Source organism: Oncorhynchus masou, chromosome 19, assembly GCF_036934945.1.
Source record: "Oncorhynchus masou masou isolate Uvic2021 chromosome 19, UVic_Omas_1.1, whole genome shotgun sequence".
Lineage (NCBI taxonomy): Eukaryota > Metazoa > Chordata > Actinopteri > Salmoniformes > Salmonidae > Oncorhynchus > Oncorhynchus masou.
In genome coordinates this window covers 4810232-4833708 of record NC_088230.1, presented here as the reverse complement: position 1 = coordinate 4833708, position 23477 = coordinate 4810232, and the positions used below count along the sequence as shown (strand labels likewise).

The window sequence follows — 23477 nt, the reverse complement described above, 5'->3', positions numbered from 1 at the left end:
GCAATATCGTCCCCTATTATCCTCAGTAAATTTCCATCCAAGTTATTAGACCCCGGTGGCGTGTCATTGTTGATAGACAACAATAATTTTTACACAGAGCAGCTACATGTCCCATTCTTTGGCATTTAAAATTCTGCAATGCAAATGCGACAAATTCTCTAACATTGAAACTAAGGAATCCTATCTGTACTTTTACCTGCAAGACTTTCTCAAACCTCAGCATCATCTTCACCTGACTCACTAGCAGTTTCAAACACAACCTCAGTTTCTGCTTTCTTCTTCACCTGACTCAGAGAAACTGGCCAATGTTCTCCCAACCCCATGTGCCCTGTTGCTTATGGTGCTTTCATGTCAATTGGGAAGTAAAAAAATAAATAACAGGTCAAATCACGACATCAGTGATCTTCAGGAAGGATTTTTTTTCGGGTTCCCAGTTGCTTTGAATGTTCTGTAGTCTGTGATTTCTGAGTTCCGATTTCCCAGTTGTTGTGAATGCAGCATTAGGTCCTGTCTGGGTACGTCATTATTTACATCTTGTAACAGTATCTACCGGAACTTCCGCTAAAAACGGAAGTAGGTACGTGGCCGCTTCAGGCAGCTGACATTCTGCATGATGGCGACAGAGGTTCAGAGCGCCGACCTCAACAATGGCAGTTCCAGCCGGCTCGAAGTCTCCATCGACGGCCTCACCCTCAGCCCCGACCCCGAAGGCGAGCAAGTCGCTGAACCTGACCATGATACCGGGGACCAGAGCGCCACCGACGATAGGGAAGAAGGCGAGTCTTCCAAAACCACGATAGAGAGGAAATGGGGCTTTGGATTGCTGGAGCTATACAGACTAGCCTTGAAATTCTTCAAAGGTATTTTATATTCGTATTTGATAATAAAATGTATAATAGCCTTTATTCACGATTTGACTAGGTAACGTTAGACAGCTTTTCATCCCTGTGTTCATTGTTTTATTGCGGTGCACTAGCTAACATTTAACTCAACGTTAGCTAGCTAGCCACTTGCTAATGATGCTTGGCTAACTGACAACATGAAGCAAATTGAAGCTTTTTCATCCATCAGAATCTCTGAATTCCAAATGTACCTGCATGATTTCTGGATGGTGTCTCTTGTTGTTCAGACGACGCAAGAATAAAAGGCTAACTGTAATGTTTATAGTCCAGATTAAAGATGAGGAGACAGTTAACTTGACATGTAAATGTGTCTATATGGTCATGTGGATCCTCCACGTAGCTAGCTAGCTGTCAATCTCTAGAGTCTAGTGAATGAGAATCCAGTTACTAGTTTGACTGCTATGTGGCAGGCACACCCCTTCCACTAACCCATGATCATGTCTCGGTTCCATTACACATTGGACGAAGGGTGTTCTGTATGTATGGGGGAGTTTTGTTACGAGCCCCACTACCATATCTCCATGTTACTGTGGTGTTTACAGTCGACTACCTGTGCTAATTAGCGATCTGCATCTCATAACACCTGTATAAACGGAAGATGGACGCCACAAACGTGTTACTGAAAAATAAGGTTCGCTGCAACTGTGTTAACTGTACAGTGTGTATTTTGCATATATGAAACTAGAGGTATTTATGTTTCTAGAACAATACCGCAATTGACAACCGATACATTTTAGATGGAGTATTTGGCTGTTTTGGCGTCCAGAGCCAATTCACCTTTATCCATAGCCTCTACGAATCCGAGATTGGAAGACTCTTCTCTCTTATCTAACCTGTAGGCTCACTTTCAGTGAACAGTCCCATTAAGGCAGAATGTTGAATTAGCTTCATTTGAACATACTTTTCCTGTTGTCTGCAGTTTTTGTCCTTTATGTAGGAGGTAATCTGAGACAAAGTATCCACAAAGTAGTGTTAGTAACCAGACTTTCAGTACAATGGTCTCTATATCGGTTTTCTATTTCCGGTTTGTGTTTTCAATACCGATGCAATGCGCTCGCGACTTGCACGATATGTCAATAATGGCTGAGATTGATTTACATTTTATTTGGAGTTATTTTAGTCCTTAAGAAATGTAAAAAAAACAGACAGAACATTATCCCACGCAATCGGCTGGCACATTTAACAAGCACTAGCAGCTTATTGCGATGTAACCTCCTTCGGTCGACAATGTTTGTTTACTTTCGGCTGTTTACATATTGTACATCTCTTGAAATGCGTTACGAGATACAAGCGATAGAATATACTGGCACCTCAAGAAGTCGAATAAACATTACTTTACTGTGGACATTTGATCTCCACATTCCGGCAAAAGGACCAACGGCAAGGACAACCAGTAAAGTAATCTCAAATATTATTTTATTCAACATTCTGGCTTGTAGAGCCTTCCGTCTTTTTTACGGTGACTTCTTTCAGACTGACAAAGCATGTGAACACCTGCTCGTCGAACATCTAATTTCATGGGCATAAAATCATGGGCATTAATATGGAGTTGGTCGCCCTTTGCTGCTATAACAGCTTCCAATTGTATGGGAATGCTTTCCACTAGATGTCGGAACATTGCTGCTGGGACTTTCTTTCCATTCAGCCACGAGCAATAGTGAGGTCCAGCACTGATGTTGGGCAATTAGGTCTGGCTCGCAGTCAGCATTACAATTCATCCCAAAGGTGTTCAATGTGGGGGTCAGGACTGTGCAGGTCAGTCAATTTCTTCCACACCGATCTCGACAAACCATTTTTACGGTGAATTTTGCTTTGTGCACGGGGGCATTGTCATGCTGAAACAGGAAAGGGACTTTCCAAAAAGTTTGAAGCACAAAATCGTCAAGTGTCATTGAATGCTGTTGCATTAAGATTTCCCTTCACTGGAACTAAGGGGCCACCTAGCATGAACCATGAAAAACAGACCCAGACCATTATTCCTCCTCCACTAAACTTTACAGTTGGCACTATGCATTGGGGCAGGTAGCGTTGTCCTGCCATCCGCCAAACTCAGATTTGTTCGTCAGACTGCCAGAAGGTGAAGTGTGATTCATTGCTCAGGAGAGCATGTTTCCAATGATCCAGAGTATGGCGGTGAGCTTTACATCATTCCAGCCTACACTTGGCATTGTGCATGGTGATTTTAGGATTGTATGCTGCTGCTCGGCCATGGAAACCCATTTCACAAAGCTCCCTTTGAACAGTTCTTGTGCTGACGCTGCTTCCAGAGGCAATTTGGAATACGGTAGTGAGTATTGCAACTGACAATAGCCCTTAAAAATTGTCTAAGCGCTTCAGCACTCGGTGGTCCCGTTCTGTGAGCTTGTGTGGCTTACCACTTCACAGCTGAGCTGTTGTTGCGCTTAGACGTTTCCACATCACAATAATAGCACTTACAGTTGACCCGGGGCAGCTCTAGCAGGGCAGAAATTTGACGAACTGACTTGTACAGTCGTGGCCAAAAGTTGAGAATGACACTCATTTTCACCAAGTCTGCGGCCTCAGTTTGTATGATGGTAATTTTCATATACTCCACAGTGTTATGAAGAGTGATCAGATGAATTGCAATTAATTGCAAAGTCCCTCTTTGCCATGCAAATGAATTGAATCCCCCCAAAACATTTCCACTGCATTTCAGCCCTGCCACATGATTCTCTCGTTAACACAGGTGTGAGTGTTGACTAGGACAGCATCACTCTGTCATGCTGATTGAGTTCAAATAACAGACTGGAAGCTTCAAAAGGAGGGGGTGGTGCTTGTAATCATTGTTCTTCCTCTGTCAAACATGGTTACCTGCAAGGAAACACGTTCTGTCATCATTGCTTTGCACAAAAAGGGCTTCACAGGCAAGGATATTGCTGCCAGTAAGATTGCACCTAAATCAACCATTTCTCAGATCATCAAGAACTTCAAGGAGAGTGGCACAATTGTTGTGAAGAAGGCTTCAGTGCGCCCAAGAAAGGCCAGCAAGCGCCAGGACCGTCTCCTAAAGTTGATTCAGCTGCGGGATCGGGGCACCACCAGTACAGAGCTTACTCAGGAATGGCAGCAGGCAGGTGTGAGTGCATCTGCATGCACAGTGAGGCGAATACTTTGAGGATGGCCTGGTGTCAAGAAGGGCAGCAAAGAAGCCACTTCTCTCCAGGAACATGTCAGGGACAGACTGATATTCTGTAAAAAGGTCTGGGATAAAATCCTTTTCTCTGATGAATCCCCTTTCCGATTGTTTGGGGCATCCGGAATAAAGCTTGATCGGAGAAGACAAGGTGAGCGCTACCATCAATCCTGTGTCATGCCAACAGTAAAGCATCCTGAGACCATTCATGTGTGGGGTTGCTTCTCAGCCAAGAGAGTGGGCTCACTCACAATTTCGCCTAAAACACAGCCATGAATAAAGAATGGTACCAACATATCCTCCGAGAGCAACTTCTCCCAACCATCCAGGAACAGTTTGGTGACGAACAATGCCTTTTCCAGCATGATGGAGCACCTTGCCACAAGGCAAAAGTGATAACTAAGTGGCTTGGGGAACAAAACATATTTTGGGTCCATGGCCAGGAAAATTCCCAGAACTTAATCCCATTGAGAACGTTTTGGCACCTTTTTTGCAAGCTTTTAAATGATATCAAGCTAAACCTTTAATCTAACTGCACTGTCTGATTTTACAGTAGTTATTACATCAAACATGCCATGTGATTGTTTGAGGACGGTGCCCCACAAAATATTTTTTCACCAGCACAGGTTTCATAAATTCTCAATTGGCGTTATAATATTCACTTTTTGAGTCTTCCTCAGATTTGTCATCCAAAGGGTCCCAGCTATAATATGTAGTTTTGTTAAATAAAAAAACTTTTTTATATCCCAAAAAGTCTGTAACTGTTGCCATCGATTTGAGTAATCCACTCTTTCAACATGCAGAGAAAGGAATCCAAAAATATACCCCTGAACTTTGTTTCAACAAGTCAAAATAAATTTCTATTTACTCCTTAGATACCCTAAAATGTAATCAAACTATAATATTTCTTACGGAAATAAGTATGTTCAATAGGAAACCGATTTTAGCAGGTGAGTCCTGTCTTCATGGCGCGCAAATATGAATTTCCAAGACTGTCCCTGTACTAAAACGCATATTTCTTATTCGTTTTTAAAGTTACAAGCCTGAAACCTTGAACCTAGACTGCTGACACCCTGTGGAAGCCATAGGAATTGCATCCAGGGAGATCTTTTCAGTGTGCCCTTAGACTGGCCATTTTAAGAGGATGGTCTCTCAAAAAATAAATTCTGGTTGGGTTTTCTCCTACCATATCTATTGTTATTCTCCTACATTATTTTAACATTTCTACAAACTTCAGTGTTTTCTTTCCAATGGTACCAATTATATGCATATCCTGGCTTCAGGGCCTGAGCAACAGGCAGTTTACTTTGGGCACGTCATTCAGGCGGAAATATAGAAAAAAGGGGCCTAGCCTTTTAGCCTTTTCCAGTGATAGCTTGGATGTCTAATCCAGGGTAGGCCGTCATTGTAAATAAGAATTTGTTCTTAACTGACTTGCCTAGTTAAATTTAAAAAATATATATATATGATATGAAGTATGCAAAATGGCTCAACTTTGAGCATCTCTATGTCCTGAATGTTTTTGTCATTCATGATTCAAAAAGTAACTTCTACCAACAAAAATATTAATGCTCCATGTGAAGTTCTAGTCCCATGTTTCACGAGCTGAAATTCAATAAGATGGCACCAATAGACATGGCAGCTCTGCTTTTAGCTCCTAAGCAACTTTGCAGTATTTTGTGTGTAATTTATTACATTTGGGAAAGGGGGATACCTAGTAAATTGTACAACTGAATGCATTCAAATAGCCCATAACGTTTTGTGTTATTTACATACACCCGGAAATAACTTTTGGATATCAGTGTGGTGGTAATTTACCAGCATTATGACCAGAAATACAACTTTCCCGAGTTCGATCCTTTATTCTTACCCCCCCAGGGCAATTGAACTTATCCCAGAAGCTGCTCCAAGATGCCACAGATGGGGAAAGGTATATTTTTATACAAACACTCTACCGTTGTTACTCTCCCTCCCGGGATGGCTACAAGGCCCTCCCCCGTCCTGCCTTTGGCAAATCAGATCACGACTCCATTCTGCAGAAACTCAAACAGGAAGTGCCCGTGCTAAGGTCGATTCAATGCTGGTCTGACCCGTCAGAATCCATGCTTCAAGATTGTTTTGATCACGCGTACTGGGATATTTTTCCGGGTTTTCTCTGAGAATAACATTGACACATACACGGACACGGTGACGTACTTCATCAGGAAGTGTATAGGAGATGTCTGCACTGTGACTGTTAACCTACCCAAACCAAAAATCGTGGATCGATTGATTGCGGATTTTGCGTAAAACTGAAAGCTCCAACCACCACATTTAACCACGGCAAGGTGACTGGGAATATGGTGTATACAAACTGACCTGCTCGATTCGGTCTAATGTAGGAACATTTGAAATGGTTTTTTTTACATAGGATAAATGTAGACTCAGAGCTAGAAAATTCTATTATCATACTCTACAGTTAAGGAACAATGAGAAAGTAATTCTGCTTTGATGTTTGATAAACTTTTAACCGCACTTTGAAGAAAATGACCCTTGAATGTTTTGGTACACCCACTGGAGAGCTTTTCTTTGTCTACACCATTCAGCATTGTTCTCACCCTCTTAAACTTAAGCCCCACCCAGCTCTTTAAGGTTTGTGAGGCCATGTACTAAACAACCAAAGATTTCAAGAATAATGGCTGGTTTATACTACGGGTGTGTTCGTAAATTCAATCTGGAGTGCCAGAGTGAGCTCTGGGCTTTTGTAAACTGAGCATGGTCAGATTGTCCGTTCGTAAATTCAGAGCTATTCTCTCGGAGCGCACACTGAGCGCTCTGGCCGATGAGTAGGGTTGATCTGAGCGTTCTGACCTAACAGCAGTCAAGTACCTAAGCAAACTTGCTGACGTTGGCTAGCTTGCTAGCTACTTCTTGACAGAAATGAGGGTATAGCTCATTCTGACCATTTTACTTGTCCTCGCAGAGCTGGTTAGGCTGTTTTTATGTCATCCGGATCCTTGAAGGCAACTGTGCTGCTGGCAACAATTTTAATTACACTTTTTGGCCAACGTTTACTGACACCGGCATATTCAACGGGTATTGAGCATTCGTAAATTTGTAGTTATAGATGAGTGATCTGAAATCGGAGTAGATGGCCAGAGTGAATTTACCAGCTACGTCTATCGACAGGTGTCGCAGTGACCTCATTAACATTGTAATGAAATGGTTACTTGCATAGTGGTTAGACATGTAGTTAGCTAGCTAAACATAAACCATAATCCCAACTCATAATATTACCACCCTGCATGAATCTGCAGGTAGCTAACCAACCAGGTTCAATGTTAGCTAGCGAACATTAGGCTATAACTAGCCATGCGAATGGCTCTGAGATATGAATAAAATTACTACACAAATCATACACGTAATGTTAGCGAGCCAGCCAGCTAACGTTAGCTAGCTAGCTAACAGTACGCTTTAATTGAAATAAACTATTTTCTGACAATTTAGTAACGTGTAATATCTGAATATGTCTAGCTATAGTTAACTAAAGCACTTTTGTGAGCCGAGCAGCAGCATACAATCCACTTTTGATGAGACCTGCATGCTGCCTGTCTCTGCATGATTGAAGAAGGCAATGAGCTCCGTCAAGTGTTTTTAAAAATGGTGTGTGGGGAAGCGAAACACTGCGTGATAGGGAAAGGCTGTGTGGGGAAACTGCTTTTTTTTCACAGGATCTGTCCAACATCACCTCTAGAACTCTATAAAGAGTTTATATAATCTATCATTACATACCTATTTGAAGGTTTGTGTTCGAATTTGAATCAGGTTGACGAGGTATCCCACTTACCCTGTCCCTTGCTTTTAATCTGCGAGAGAAGCTCTACACCTGGTGGAGAGAGGCTGTACGACACAGAATTAATTGCGTTATGGGTGCTGTACGTTACGGCATGACACGTCACAATTTAACGTACAGCGTCAGAGGGGTCTGTTTAAAAATGTAACTTTTCTCCAATACTATCGGGCCATTACCATGTCAATCAACACTTGAATAGAAATGTAGTTCACACCCCAGATTGATGCTGTTAGGTTCTAAATTAATCTCATAAAATGTAATGGACAATTTAGTAAAGCTTAAACCAAGTTTATTTACCCATTGGGTCACACAGCTGCATAAGACACAGGCAGGCATATTTCCACCAGTGGTAGTGTGTGTATAATTAATCCCTCTCGTGATCTCTCTCATACATATATAAAAATGACATCTTTGTAACTAGGCAGGAAGTTAAGTGATACGTCTACAAGCTGTTCTTTCATAAGATGACCTGACCTCTACCCCCTTCCTCACTACTCCACAGCTCTCCATCCTTATAGGTGCCTGCCACATGATTATGTTTCCTTCACTCTGTACATTCCAAGCTTAATTGCGTCCACCATGTACATTCCTCCTACAGATAACCATTAACTTCTGGTGTAAACCCTAGACTATGGCACCCCTCATGTCTCTAGTGTAACTGATGATTAACTATATTTAATGCCAACAGTCGATACAGTCCCATTACTTTTCATTGAAGCCTCGTTTGAATGCCACGGTTGCGCGAATTTGTACGAAATGGAGTTAGCCAACAGTAGACTCTTGCCCGTATACGTGGATGAAGGCTTCTCCTCTGTCATGGTTGCCTTAGTTAGATTAATCTGGAAACGGTGTTTTATACAACAGCCTGCTGTGTGTTCTCTTTATGACTCCGTCTGCATATTTGCAATAAAATACCAGAGTTCTCTCCATCTCCTTAGCTATCATACTCTAATTCCACCGTGCATTCCACTGATTTTCAAAACTCGGTCCTCCAGAAAGTGGAGAGCAACACTTCTGCAGTTCTACTATGTGATATCTTTAAAAAAAAAGATGTTAGAAAGTGTAACCTACACATACTGAACAGCTCACGCTATAGACAGAAGCATGCTACATGGCAGACCAATCTAAACTCATCCCTCGCCATGTCCAGCCCACCCATTCTGAGGCAATCATGGTCTCAATTAGAGGTCCACCGATTATGATTTTTCAACGCCGATAACGATTATTGGAGGACCAAAAATGCCGATACCTATTTAATTGGCCAATTTTTTAAAATCTATTTGTAGTCATAAACATTGAAGTCATAAACAGTGCAATGCTTGACGCACAACAAAGAGCTGCTGGCAAAACGCACGAAAGAACTGTTTGAATGAATGTTTATGCTTCTGCCTACCACTGCTCAGTCAGATACTTAGATACTTGTATGCTTGTATGCTCAGTCAGATTATATGCAACGCAGGACACGCTAGATAATATCTAGTAATATCATCAACTGTGTAGTTAACTAGGTATTATGATTGATTGTTTTTTATAAGATAAGTTTAATGCTAGCTAGCAACTTACCTTGGCTTACTGCATTCGCGTAACGGGCAGTCTCCTTGTGGAGTGCAATGAGAGGCAGGTCGTTATTTCGTTGGATGAGTTAACTGTAAAGTTGCAAGATTGGTTCCCCCGAGCTGACAAGATGAAAATCTGTCGTTCTGCCCCCGAATGAGACCGTTAACCCACCGTTCCTAGGCCGTCATTGAAAATAAGAATGTGTGCTGAAATGATTAGTTAAATTAAAGGTATAAAAAAAAAAAAATCGGCGCCCAAAAATACCGATTTACGATTGTTATGAAAACTTGAAATCGGCCCGAATTAATTGGCCATTCCGATTAATCGGTCAACCTCTAGTCTCAATCATGGACGCCTTGTCTTTTTCTGAGGTTAAACCAACTCGGCTCGTAATTTAAATGTTTTATTCATATTTGCAGATAACATACTTGTATGTTAATTAACGTCTTATGGGCAGGTGGGACGGAAGGATCCAACGTTACAGCGAAATGCTTACTTACAGGTTCTAACCAATAGTGCAAAAAAGGTTTAAGGTGAACAGTAAGTAAAGAAAAAACAACAACAACAGTGAAATAACAGTAGCAAGGGTATAAAAGTAGCGAGGCTCCATACAGACACCGGTTAGTCCGGCTGATTGAGGTAGTATGTACATGAAGATATGGTTAAAGTGACTATGCCTATATGATGAACAGAGTGTAATAGCGCAGTAGCGTAAAAAGTGGGTGGCGGGAAACAATGCAGATAACACGGTTAGCCAATGTAATGTGCGGGAGCACTGGTTGGTCAGGCCAATTGAGGTAGTATGTACATGAATGTGTGGTCAAAGTGACTATGCATATATGATAAACAGAGTAGCAGCAGTGTAGAAGAGGGGTTGGTTGGGGGGGAGGCATTTGATTACCTGTTCAGGAGTCTTATGGCTTGGGGGTAAAAACTGTTGAGAAGCCTTTTTGTCCTAGATTTGGCATTCCAGTACCGGTTCTCTCTTCTCTCTACTCCGGTGGAGAGAACAGTCTATGACTGGGGTGGCTGGGGTCTTTGACAATTTTTAGGGCCTTCCTCTGACACTGCCTTGTGTAAAGGTTGAGCATTTGCCCTACCAGGCAGTAATGCAACCAGTCATGCTCCATGTTGCAGCTGTAGAACCTTTTGAGGATCTCCAGACCAATGCCAAATCTTTTCAGTCTCCTGAGGGGGAATAGGCTTTGTTGTGCCCTCTTCACAAATGACTTGGTGTGTTTGGACCATTCTAATTTGTTGGTGATGTCAACACCAAGGAACGTGACGCTCTCAACCTGCTCCACTACAGCCCCGTCGATGAGAATGGGGGCGTGCTCGGTCCTCCTTTTCCTGTAGTCCACAATCATCTCCTTAGTCTTGGTGACGTTGAGGGATAGGTTGTTATTCTGGCACCATCCGACCAGGTCTCTGACCTCCTCCCTATAGGCTGTCCCATCGTTGTCAGTGATCAAACTTACTGTTGTCGTCTGCAAACTTAATGATGGTGTTGGAGTCATGCCTGGTTATACAGTCGTGGGTGAACAGGGAGTACAGGAGGGACTGAGCATGCACCCCTGGGGGGGCTCCAGTTGAAGATCAGCGTGACAGATGTGTTGCTACCTACCCTCACCACCTGGGGGTGACCCGTCAGGAAGTCCAGGATCCAGTTGCAGAGGGAGGTGTTCAGTCCCAGGATCCTTAGCTTACTGATGAGCTTTGACGGTGCTATGGTGTTGAATGCTAAGCTTTAGTCAATGAATAGCATTCTCACATAGGTGTTCCTTTTGTCCAGGTGGGAAAGGGCAGTGTGGAGTGCAATGGAGAAACTATTGATGCTTTGCCTGTTTGACGGTTCGTCGCAGGGCATAGCAGGACTTCTTAGAAGCTTCCGGGTTAGAGTCCCGCACCTTGAAAGCGGCAGCTCTACCCTTTAGCTCAGTGCTAATGATGCCTGTATTCCATGGCTTCTAGTTGGGGTATGTACGTACAGTCACTGTGGGGCAAGTCCTCGATACACTTATTGTTAATGCCAGTGACTGATGTGGTGTATTACTCAATGCCGTTAGAAGAACATGTTGCAGTCTGTGATAGCAAAACAGTCCTGTAGTTTAGCTTCTGCTTCATCTGACCACTTTTTTTGTAGAACGAGTCACTGGTGCTTCCTGCTTTAAGTTTAGCTTGTAAGCAGGAATCAGGAGGATAGAGTTGTGGTCGGATTTACCAAATGGAGGACGAGGGAGAGCTTTGTACGAGTCTCTGTGTGTAGTACAGGTGATCTAGATTTTTTTTTCTTCTGGTTGCACATTTAACATGTTACTAGAAATTAGGTTGAACTGATAAGTTTCCCTGCATTAAAGTCTCCGGCCACTAGGAGCGCTGCGTCTGGGGAGTGATTTCGAGTTTGTACTCAGTCAGCTGTATAAGGAAATAAGCAATCTTAGTGCCAGCATCTGTCTGTGGTGGTAAATAAACAGTGATGAAAAGTATAGCTGAAAACTCTAGGTAAGTAGTGTGGCCTGCAATTTATTACAATATAATGCAACACTTGGAAAAGTGGGAAAGTGTTCCATTAAGTGAGTAAGGAAATGGTTGCATATCCCAGAACCAATGTGTGTCTATGAGCAGGGGTTGAGAGAACGCGTTCAATTTTGTGCAGATGAGGGATACACGTGTTTTTATTGTCCCTATCATGACGGAACGGTCCACAACCCTATACCCTAGACACCCATCTGAACGACACTAATGCAAAGTCCTTATCTGTTTTGTGAGCTGCCTATATGTAGCCTAAACAGAAAGATACATGTGGTCAGAGACGGACTAGAGCAGCACCGTCCCCTCAAGACTCTGAGCTTGCTTGGCAGGGTTGTTCCTCCAAATCCAGAGCCCCCTAATGGAGAGCATAATATACAAGGAAATTCTCAAAGCTGCTAATGAGAGCCTTGACGACCTTGTACCTAGCCGGTGGGGTACCCCCACCCAGGTAGTGGCAGTGCTGGCAACACTGGCTGCAGTAACCCGTGGTGGGGGGGGGGTCGCACTCGGACAATCAGAGAGGGGGCATATTATTGTGGCCCTGGTGGCACAAAATCATCAAAGGTCTGACTGCACAGAGATGCTTGTGAAAATGGTCACAAGGGGGACCAGTGTATGTGTTTCAGGGGAATGGGGTGGATCTGATCTCTACCTAGGACTTGACATTGGTTAATCAAATCTCAAATTTGTGCCAATTTTTGCTCAATCTTGCATGCTTTCTCAAACAGCTGTAACTGTATATGCATTCATAAATCAGGTCCTTTCTTGAGTTGGGCTCTGGGATGTAACAACTGTTGAGCATCCGAGCTTATGGTTGATTCTGGGTCAAAGGGGTTTTGTGTGTGTGTATCCTACATTTGTTGCAAGGGGTGTAAGGATGTTGGGGACAATTATAGGATGAATCACAATTATTCTTTGGTAGAATAATTGCTTGACAAAAATGCAATGTAATGGCAATCCAGGTTATAGGTAACAATCCTTTGCACATTATTACGCATATTAATTGTTAATGATGGCAATGAAGATCCATATATACATACGTGTGTGTACATATATTTAAAGCAAATTGAAGTGAGTGTATTGGAAATCCTTTTAGCAGTGCATCTGTAAATTGTGGATATTTGGAGGCTTAAATATCATGACCTAGTGAGATATACAGTTGAAGTCTGAAGTTTACATACACTTAGGTATGAGTCATTAAAACACATCTACTTTGTGCATGACGCAAGCAATTTTTCCAACAATTGTTTACTGATTATTTCACTTATCGTTCACTGTATCACAATTCCAGTGGGTCAGAAGTTTACATACACTAAGTCCACAGCCTCAGGATCAAGAATTTTTCTAACATCTGGATTACAACCAAATTATGATACGTGTACTATATTATGTAGTGGATCACTAACAAATAAACTCAGCAAGAAAATAATTGTAGTCAGTATTCGGTGTGGCCACCAGCTGCATTAAGTACTGCAGTGCGTCTCCTCCTCATGGACTGCACCAGATTTGCCAGTTCTTGCTGTGAGATGTTACCCCACTCTTCCACCAAGGCACCTGCAGGTTCCTGGACATTCCTGGGGGGGATGGACCTAGCCCTCACCCTCCGATCCAACGGATCCCAGACGTGCTCAATGGAATTGAGCTCCGGGCTAACCTTCCTGTCTTGCAGGAAATCACGCACAGAACAAGCAGTATGACTGGTGGCATTGTCATGCTGGAGGGTCATGTCAGGATGAGTCTGCATGAAGGATGCCACATGAGGGAGGAGGATGTTTTCCCTGTAATGCACAGTGTTAAGATTGCCTGCAATGACAACAAGCTCAGTCCGATGATGCTGTGACACAGCGCCCCAGAACATGACGGACCCTCCACCTCCAAATCAATCCCGCTCCAGAGTACAGGCCTCGGTGTAACGCTCAATCCTTCTGCGATAAACGCGAATGCGACCATCACCCCTGGTGAGACACAACCGCGACTCGTCAGTGAAGAGCACTTTTTGCCAGTCCTGTCTGGTCCAGCGACGGTGTGTTTGTGCCCATAGGTGACGTTGTTGCCAGTGATGTTTGGTGAGCACCTGCCTTACAAAAGGCCTACAAGACCTCAGTTCAGCCTCTGTCCGCAATAGGCTGAGAGTCTGAGCACTGATGGATGGATTGTGCGTTCCTGGTGTAACTCAGGCAGTTGTTTCCATCCTGTACTTGTCCCGCAGGTGTGATGTTGTTACACGTGGTCTGCCACTGCGAGGATGGTCTGCTGTCCGTCCTGTCTCACTGTAGCGCTGTCTTAGGTGTCTCACAGGACGGAAATGACCATTTATTGCCCTGGCCACATCTGCAGTCCTCATGCCTCCTTGCAGCATGCCTAAGGCGTGTTCACGCAGAAGAGCAGGGACCCTGGTCATCTTTCTTTTGGTGTTTTTCAGAGTCAGTAGAAAGGCCTTTTTAGTGTCCCAAGTTTTCATAACTGTGACCTTAATTGCCTACTGTCTGTAAGCTGTTAGTGTCTTAACAACCTTTCCACAGGTGCATGTTCATTAATTGTTTATTGTTGATTGAACAAGCATGGGAAATAGTGTTTAATCCCTTTATAATGAAGAGAAGTGAGTTTTTTTTGGTTTTTTACAGATTCTTTGAAAGACAGTCCTAAAAAGGATGTTTCTTTTTTTGCTGAGTTTACAACTTTTACATTATCCACATCACCACCAGACTATTATAGTATTCTCAGTGAACATATCCTGAAAGAAATTCTCACTCTGACAAATTTGAATAGGAAGTTAGCAAAAATAGGTAAGATCTTGCTTCCATGAAAAGGCAAATACCTGTTTGTTTTTTAAATCCCCATGATTAGCTCTTTAGTCATCCCTGTATACCTATTTGCTTATGGTCTTGCCTACACCTAGAAAATGTGTTTTAAATGATATGATAAATAAATATTCTATTTGATTTGGAACAGCAAGCCAGACAATGTTAAACAGGCCTTTTGTATATAATGAATATGAATTTGGAGGGCAGAAATTATTAAATATTAAAGCATTAGACCTCTCACTAAAGGCTTCAGTAATACAAAAGTTATACTTAAATCCAAACTGGTTCTCTAGCAAATTAGTAAGAATGTCTCACCCTATGTTCAAGAAAGACCTTTTTCGCTTTTCAGATTACACCCTCACTTTCAGTTATTTGAAAAGGAAATCATCTGCTTACTATTGATATTTTTAAAACAAGCCATGAAGTTGTTTTCAATTTCAATTTAATCCACCAGAAAATACAGAACAAATAATACAACAAATATTGTGGTTGAACTCAAATATACGAATTGATCCAAAAAAAAAACATATTTGTAAAAAAATAAATTTTATATATATATTTTTTTATTTTTTTTATTTGTAAATTATATCCTAAATATGACTGTTGGAGGTATGCCACTCAGACATTGCTCATCCTTTATATTTATATATTTATTCCTTTCTTTTACTTTTAGATTCATGTGTATTGTTGTGAATTGTTACTACTGCACTTTTGGAGCTAGGAACAGAAGCATTTCGCTACACCCGCGATAACATCTGCTAAATATGTGTATGTGACCAATAACATTTCACTTTAAGTTCTCAAATGTTCCATACGCACAAACATTTTGTGCACAAAATTGTTTACATCCCTGCCACCTGACAGGTGTGGCATATCAAGAAGCAAACAATGCCACAGAGCATGCAATCGGCATGCTGACTGCACGAATGTCCACCAGAGTTGTTGCCACAGAATTGAATGTTAATTTCTCTACCATAAGCCACCAACCTCTTTTTAGACAATTTGGCAATATGTCCAACCAGTCTCACAACCGCAGACCACGTATAACCATGCCAGCCCAGAACCTCCATCTGGCTTCTTCACCTGCAGGATGGCCGGAGGGGTGGTGCGGAGTTGTATTTCTGTCTGTAATAAAGCCCTTTTTGTGGGGAAAAAACTCATTCTGATTGGCTGGGCTGTCTCCCAAGTGGGTCGGCCTGGCTCCCAAGTCTGTGGGTCTATGCCAACCCATGGCTGCGCACCTGCCCAGTCATGGGAAATCCGTAGATTAGGGCCTAATGAATTTATTTCAATTGACTGATTTCTTAATTTGAGCTGTAACTCAGCAAAATATTTTAAATTGTTGCATTTAACAAATTTAAAAAGTGTATATATGGAAAATTTCGTTCAAATCAAAAAGGGCTGCGGTCAAAAAGTGATCTCAAATAGAACAACCTTTTAAATAAGTGGTATGCAAGCCAGATTCGAGACACGGACAGTTTTTCAGCCCATCGACAAGCAGTGTGTAGTTTCCAGAGGTCAGCCTTTGGAGATCCTTCTGTGCCTTAGTGACTTGACTTTTACTGCTTAATTGTAGGCTGACTGCCTTCCAATCTTCATAATTAAATGCACTTGGCTTCACATCAAAAGAAAGTTCCTGCTTCCTTTGAAGGGCCATTGAATGTAGACCACATACACATTTCATAGCCAATGGATAAGCATGGAAATACATTTGAGCCAATGCCATTACCATCGCTTCCGATATACACCTTTTAAAGCAGAAATCTGCAGGTTGTGGGTGACCCTGTTCCACCCCACTTCTTGTAGTGTTTTCACTTTGAACGAAAACAAGGGGGTTGAGTACTGAGCCTCCTTGGGCTGGCCTTCTGGGCTAGGTGTGTCTTTGCGCTAATCCTGCCTACTCAAATGACCCTGCTCCCCCAGAGCTGGAGAGGAAATGAAAGTCACTAGCAACCTAACGCTTCAGCCGCCAGAAACAAAAAGAGCAGAAGAAGTCAACAAGCATCATTCTCTGTTCTTGGATCAGAATCAACTTGATTCCAAATGGGAAGAAGTGAGACTGCTCATGACCAATCCATAAACTGGATAAACATTGGAATTAATTTTAACAATTGGAAGAGTGACTGACATGGCCCCCGTTCTCATGGACTGGCAACATTAGGTAAGTGTTGGGTTGCGTGTTTAGCCTGCTAGTTATGTTAGCTGCTAACCTCAGTGTAGCTAACATATTTGGTATTCAGACTGTTTTGTACTCAAAGGAATCTAACAATAGCATCATGTAGCTACACTGCATAAACCCCAAAAGATGCTCAATGCCTTTATTTCAACTAGCTAACGCTAGCTAGCTGAAGCTAGGTGTGCCGATTGTTGACATGATAGTGTTTCGTGTGTAGATGATCATGCTAGCTAGGTGGTCGACAGCATTTCCAGCACCGGACCAATTCCCAAAAAAGTATCTAGCTTTAAAATTTGGTACAGTAACATCACACGAACATGTATTTCCCAGGGAGATACTGGTGAACACGGTCTGATTTCGAGGGAACCTGAGACAACAAGTTGTGGTTGTGAAAACTCTAACACTGAAAGAGGTAAGAAATGTATGCAATATCTTTTATGCTTTGTGACTCAATTATTTTGTTGGTTATTGACCAAAATAGTTTGTTTGCCTGTTCAGCACATTCCCTGCCTATATACAGCATTGATTCTTACCCAGAGTAACCCAACTGAATGAATATCCATCATGGCCAGTAAAGTAAACAATGGCTCATCTGCTCATCTGACACTGGTGGAATTATGGGTTAATGAAGTCTTAGGATGGTACATTAGCATGACACATCTTACATGGTTATAGCACGTCGCCACATTCTATGTACAGTGTATTCCGACCCCTTTACTTTTTCCACATTTTGTTATGTTACAGCCTTATTCTAAAATGGATTCATTAGTTTTTTTTATCACTACCCCATAATTTATTCAGAATAAAAAAAGATGCCTTATTTACTTAAGTATTCAGACCCTTTGCTATGAGACTAGAAATTGAGCTCAGGTGCATCCTGTTTCCGTTGATCATCCTTGAGATTTTTCTACAACTTGATTGTCTGTGCTAAATTTCAATTCATTGGACATTAATTTGAAATGCAAACACCTGTCTATATACGGTCCCACAGTTGGCAATGCATTTCCTAGCAAAAACCAAGCCATGAGGTTGCCGGAATTATCCATAGAGCTCCGAGACAAGATTGTGTCGGACAGATTTGGTGATGGGTACCAAAAAATGTTGGCAGCATTGAAAGTCCAAGAGCACAGTGGCCTCCATCATTCTTCATTGGAAGAAGTTTGGAACCACCAAGACTACCTAGAGCTGGCCGCCCAGCCAAACTGAGCAATCGAGGAAGGGCCTTGGTCAGGGATGTGACCGAGAAGCCGATAGTCACTCTGTTAGAGCTCCAGAGTTCCTCTGTGATGGGAGAAACTTCCAGATGAACAACCATCTCTGCAGCACTCCACCAATCAGGCCTTTATGGTAGAGTGGTCAGTCGGAAGCCAATCCTCAGTAAAAGGCACATGACAGCCCACTTGGAGTTTGCCAAAAGACACCTAAAGGACTTTAAGACCATTTAGAAACAAGATTCTCTGGTCTGATGAAACCAAGATTGAATTCTTTGACCTGAATGCCAAGTGTCACGTCTAGAGGAAACCTGGCACCATCCCTACAGTGAACCATAGTGGTGGCAGCATCATGCTGTGGCTTCGCGACAAGTCTCTGAATGTCCTTGAGTGACCCAGCCAGAGACCATACTTGAATCCAATCGAACATCTCTGGAGAGACCTGAAAATAGCTGTGCAGCAATGCTCGTAGCGTCATGCCCAAGAACACTCAAGGCTGTAATCGCTGCCAAAAGTGCTTCGGCAAAGTACCGAGTAAAGGGTCTGAATACTTATGTATTTGCCAAAATTGATAAACCGATTTCTGCTTTTGCATTATGGGGTATTTTGTGTAGAATGAGGAGGGGAAATGATTTAATCCATTTTTGAATAATGCTGTGATGTAACAAAATCAAGGGGCCTGAGTACTTTCCGAGTGCACTGTATGTAAAGGACATTGTTGTGACAGACTTATTTGGTGGTAATGTCAACACAGCATTGATGGTGATTCACAATCCTGGACAGCATTGAAGAAGTGGTTGAATTCATAAATGGTGTGTGTGTTCTCGCTATAATGTACTCATGTTCCATAAATATTATGTGATCAAAATCACCTTTTTTTTGGTATATGCGTAGGATGCAGTCTGATGTATAGAAGAAATGACATTGCATTGTACCGTCTAATATTGACGTAAAAATGTGTTTTCCCAATGTCAACCTATAATGCGCAGGATAGTTTGGACCTGTTGGATGGAAGAAACCAAGTCAACCATAGATGATGACGAACATCCTAACCCTTCAGCTACACTACATGCATCACCATCAAAAGTATCCATGTGGCGTTCTATCTGGTACAGAAACCAACCAAATCAACTTGGTCTCATTTCAATTCACAAGATAGAATGATAAAATGCACGTAAGCCATTGAAAATGTAACCTCTGTAGCAGGCCCGTTCGGATGCAATGCGGTCTTACCTGCTCTGATGATCTAGTAGGTGTTGAAAGGTGGGAACCAGGAGCAGCACATAGGTTTGTGGTCTGGAGGTGTAGGACCTGGCAAAAGGGTCGTCATTCCAAACTGCTGTGTGTGGTTGGTACTGGCCTCACGAAAGGCTGTGGCACCATGTAGGCTTTTTACCTGAGTGCTGATAGCTCGTGCATTCAGAAAGTGTTCAGACTCCTTGACTTGTACCACATTTTGTTACATTATAGCCTTATTCTAAAATTGATTAAATTGTTTTCCCCCACCTCGTCAGTCTACACACAATACCCCATAATGACAAATCAAACAAGTATTTAGAAAAGTTTGCAAATACATAAGAATTCAGACCCTTTACTCATTACTTTGTTGAAGCACATTTGGTAGAGATTCTAGCCTTGAGTCTTTGGCAAGCTTGGCACACCTGTATTTGGGGAGTTTTTCTCACATTCTTCTCTGTAGCACCTTTCAAGGTCTGTCAGGTTGGATGGGGAGTGTTTCTGCACAGCTATTTTCAGGTCTCCAGAGATGTTCGATCTGGTTCAAGTCCGGGCTCTGTCTGGGCCACTCAGAGACTTGTCCTGAAACCACTCCTGTGTTGTCTTGGCTGTGTGCTTAGGGTCTCTGTCCTGTTGGAAGGTGAACCATCGCCCCAGTCTAATGTCCTGAGCCCTCTGGAGCAGGATTTCATCAATGATCTCTCTGTATTTTGCTCTGTTCCTTGTTCCTTCAATCCTGACTAGTTTCCCAGTCTCTTCTGCTGAAAAATATCCCCACAGCATAATGCTGCAACCACCATGCTTCACCGTAGGGATGGTGCAGGTTTCCTCCAGGCGTGACGCTTGTCATTCAGACCAAAGAGTTCAATCTTGGTTTCATCAGACCAAAAGGTGCCTTTTACAAACTCCAAGCGGACTGTCATGTGCCTTTTACTGAGGAGTGGATTCCATCTGGCCACTCTACCATAAAAGCCTGATTGGTGGAGTGTTGCAGAGAGAGTTGTTCTTCTGGAAGGTTGTCCCATTTCCACAGATGAACAATCGGCTTCTTCGTCACATCCCTGACCAAGGCCCTTCTCCCCCGATTGCTCAGTGTGGCCGGGCGGACAGCTCTAGGAAGAGTCTTGGTGGTTCCAAACTTCTTCCATTTAAGATTGGAGGCCACTGTGTTCTTGGACGTTCAGTGCTGCAGAAATGTTTTGGTACCCTTCCCAGATCTGTGCCTCATCTATGCTCTCCAGACAATTCCTTCGACCTTCTGGCTTTGTTTTTGCTCTGACATGCACTGTCAACTGAGGGACCTTATATAGACAGGTGTGTGCCTTTCCAAATCATGGCCAATCAATTGAATTTACCACAGGTGGAATTCAATCAAGTTTTAGAAACATCTCAAGGATGATCAATGGAAACAATATGTACCTGAGCTCAATTTCGAGTCTCATAGCAAAGATTCTGAATACTTATTGTTAGGTTCTAATTTTCAGAGTAAATAACTGACGGACAATAGAGAAGCTTAACCAAGTTTAATTCTATCCAAAGGGTCGATACAGCTGGATTTAAAAAAATGACATTTCACACAAGCACACAACCCCTTTCTCCGAGGCTGTCTCCTCCACAACTGAACACCCAATGCATCTCTGTTACTAGACAGAACCTTAGTGATATCTGTTCTAACTCATCTAACCTGACCTTTACCCCAATGTTCTCACTCCTCCCCAACTCAAGGCTGTCATGGTTATTTATACCAGACTCTCTCTTCTCCCATAGAATCTCTGATGTCTAACAATAACACAGCCTGACATAATGTAAATGTTATACATTCCCCCCTCTCCTTTGGTTCTAAGATCTCCGCCTGTCTCCCCTACACATTCCAAAGCCATCTGACTCCTACAGATAACCATTAACTTCTGATATAACAACCATTCTCTATCATCCCTCAGATACTACAGTATTACTTCTGATCTATCGTGTCTCCAGTATAGCAATGTTCAAAGTTTACCCAGAATCCAAATTTATAGAAATTAGGTATTTTTGTCAAAAAAAATGTAAATATTACTACAAACCTATTTTCGCTTTGTCGTTAAGGGGTATTGTGTGTAGATTGAGGATTTGTATTTATTTAATCCGTTTTAGAATAAGGCTGTAACGTAATGATGTGGAGAAAGTCAAGGGGTCTTAATACTTTTCATATGAACTGTATGTCCTGCCTTGTATGTGTGTGTTTATTTAAGTTCTACAAGTGTTCAGTTGTCATGTAATTGTCCCAATTTTGGGTGGAAGAGTCACTTTTACTTGTAATGTTTAATTGTGAATTACAGTTGAAGTCTGAAGTTTACATACACTTAGGTTGGACTCATTATAACTCGTTTTTCAACCACTCCACAAATTTTTTGTAAACAAACTATAGTTTTGGCAAGTCTGTTAGGACATCTACTTTGTGCATGACACAAGTAATTTTTCTAACAATTGTTTACAGACAGATTATTTCACTTACAATTCTCTGTATCACGATTCCAGTGGGTCAGAAGTTTTACATGCACAAAGTTAACTGTGCCTTTAAACAGCTTGGACAATTCCAGAAAATTATGTCATGCCTTAGGCAGCTTCTGATAGGCTAATTGACATCAGTTGAAATAATTGGAGTTGTTCCTGTGGATGTATTTCAAAGCCTACGTTCAAACTCTGTGCCTCTTTGCCTGATATCATGGGAAAATCTAAAGAAATCAGCCAAGACCCCAGAATTTTTTTTTGTGGACCTCCACAATTCTGGTTCATCCTTGGGAGCAATTTACAAACGCCAGAAGGTACCACGTTCATCTGTACAAACAATAGTACGCAAGTATAAACAACCATGGGACCATGCAGCCGTTATACCGATCAGGAAGGAGACGCATTCTGTCTCCTAGAGATGAACATACCTTGGTCCGAAAAGTGCAAATCATTCCCAGAACAACAGCAAAGGCCCTTGTTAAGATGCTGGAGGAAACGGGTACAAAAGTAAAACAAGTCCTATATCGACGTAACCTGAAAGGCCGCTCAGCAAGGAAGAAGCCACTGCTCCAAAACTGCCATAAAAAAGCCAGACTACCGTTTGCAACTGCACATGGGGACAAAGATTGTAATTTTGAGAGAAATGACCTCTGGTCTGATGAAACAAAAATAGAACCGTTTGGCCATAATGACCATCGTTATGTTTGGAGGAAAAAGGGGGATGCTTGCAAACCAAAGAACACCATCCCAACTGTGATGCACGGGGGTGGCAGCATCATGAGGCACTAAACAAAATAGATGGCATCATGAGGAAGGACAATTATGTGGCTATGTTGAAGCAACATCTCAAGAAATCAGTGAGGAAGTTGAAGCTTGGTCGCAAATGGGTCTTCCAAATGGACAATGACCCCAAGCATACTTCCAGAGTTGTGACGACATGGCTTAAGAACAACAAAGTCAAGGTATTGGAGTGGTCATCACAAAGCCCTGAACTTAATCCTATAGAAAATGTGTGAGCAGAACTGAAAAGGCATGTGGGAGCAAAAAGGCCTACGAACCTGAAACTTACTCCAGCTCTGTCAGGAGGAATGGGCCAAAATGCACCCAACTTATCGGGAAAGCTTGTGGAAGGCTACCCAAAATATTTTACCCAAGTTAAACAATTTAAATGCAATGCTACCAAATACTAGTTGAGTGTATGTAAACTTCTGACCCACTGGGAATGTGATGTGATAAATCATTCTCTCTAATATTATTCAGATGTTTCACTTTCTTAAAATAAAGTGGTGATCCTAACTGACCTAAGACAGGGAATTTTGACTAGGATTGAATTGTGAAACTGAGTTTAAATGTATTTGGTTAAGGTGTATGTAAAGTTCCGACTTTAACTGTGGATTTTTACATGAGTCAAGTCTTTTGTCATGCATTAAGTAGTACCATTCATCCGTGGATCTGTTACTACAGCAGTGTTAATGCTGATGTGAGAGAAATCACATCACTGAAATTATTAGCGCAAGTGTCAATGGCCTTTCCAAGTTTTCATAGTATTGATTCTAACGCAATGTAATTGTATATACATTTCA

At 42.1% G+C, this 23477-nt stretch overlaps 1 protein-coding gene across 4 annotated transcripts in view; it reads left to right on the top strand.

The window, feature by feature from the left end:
- Window positions 1-573: 573 nt before the first annotated feature.
- Window positions 574-23477, top strand: part of LOC135505734 (Golgi resident protein GCP60-like) — a 34925-nt gene continuing 12021 nt past the window's right edge. For all 4 annotated transcript variants that reach the window (XM_064924814.1, XM_064924813.1, XM_064924812.1 and 1 more), the window contains exon 1: window positions 574-860. In XM_064924814.1, coding sequence (XP_064780886.1) covers window positions 611-860 — 250 coding nt within the window. In that variant the 5' untranslated portion in view covers window positions 574-610. The remainder of the gene's footprint in view (window positions 861-23477) is intronic.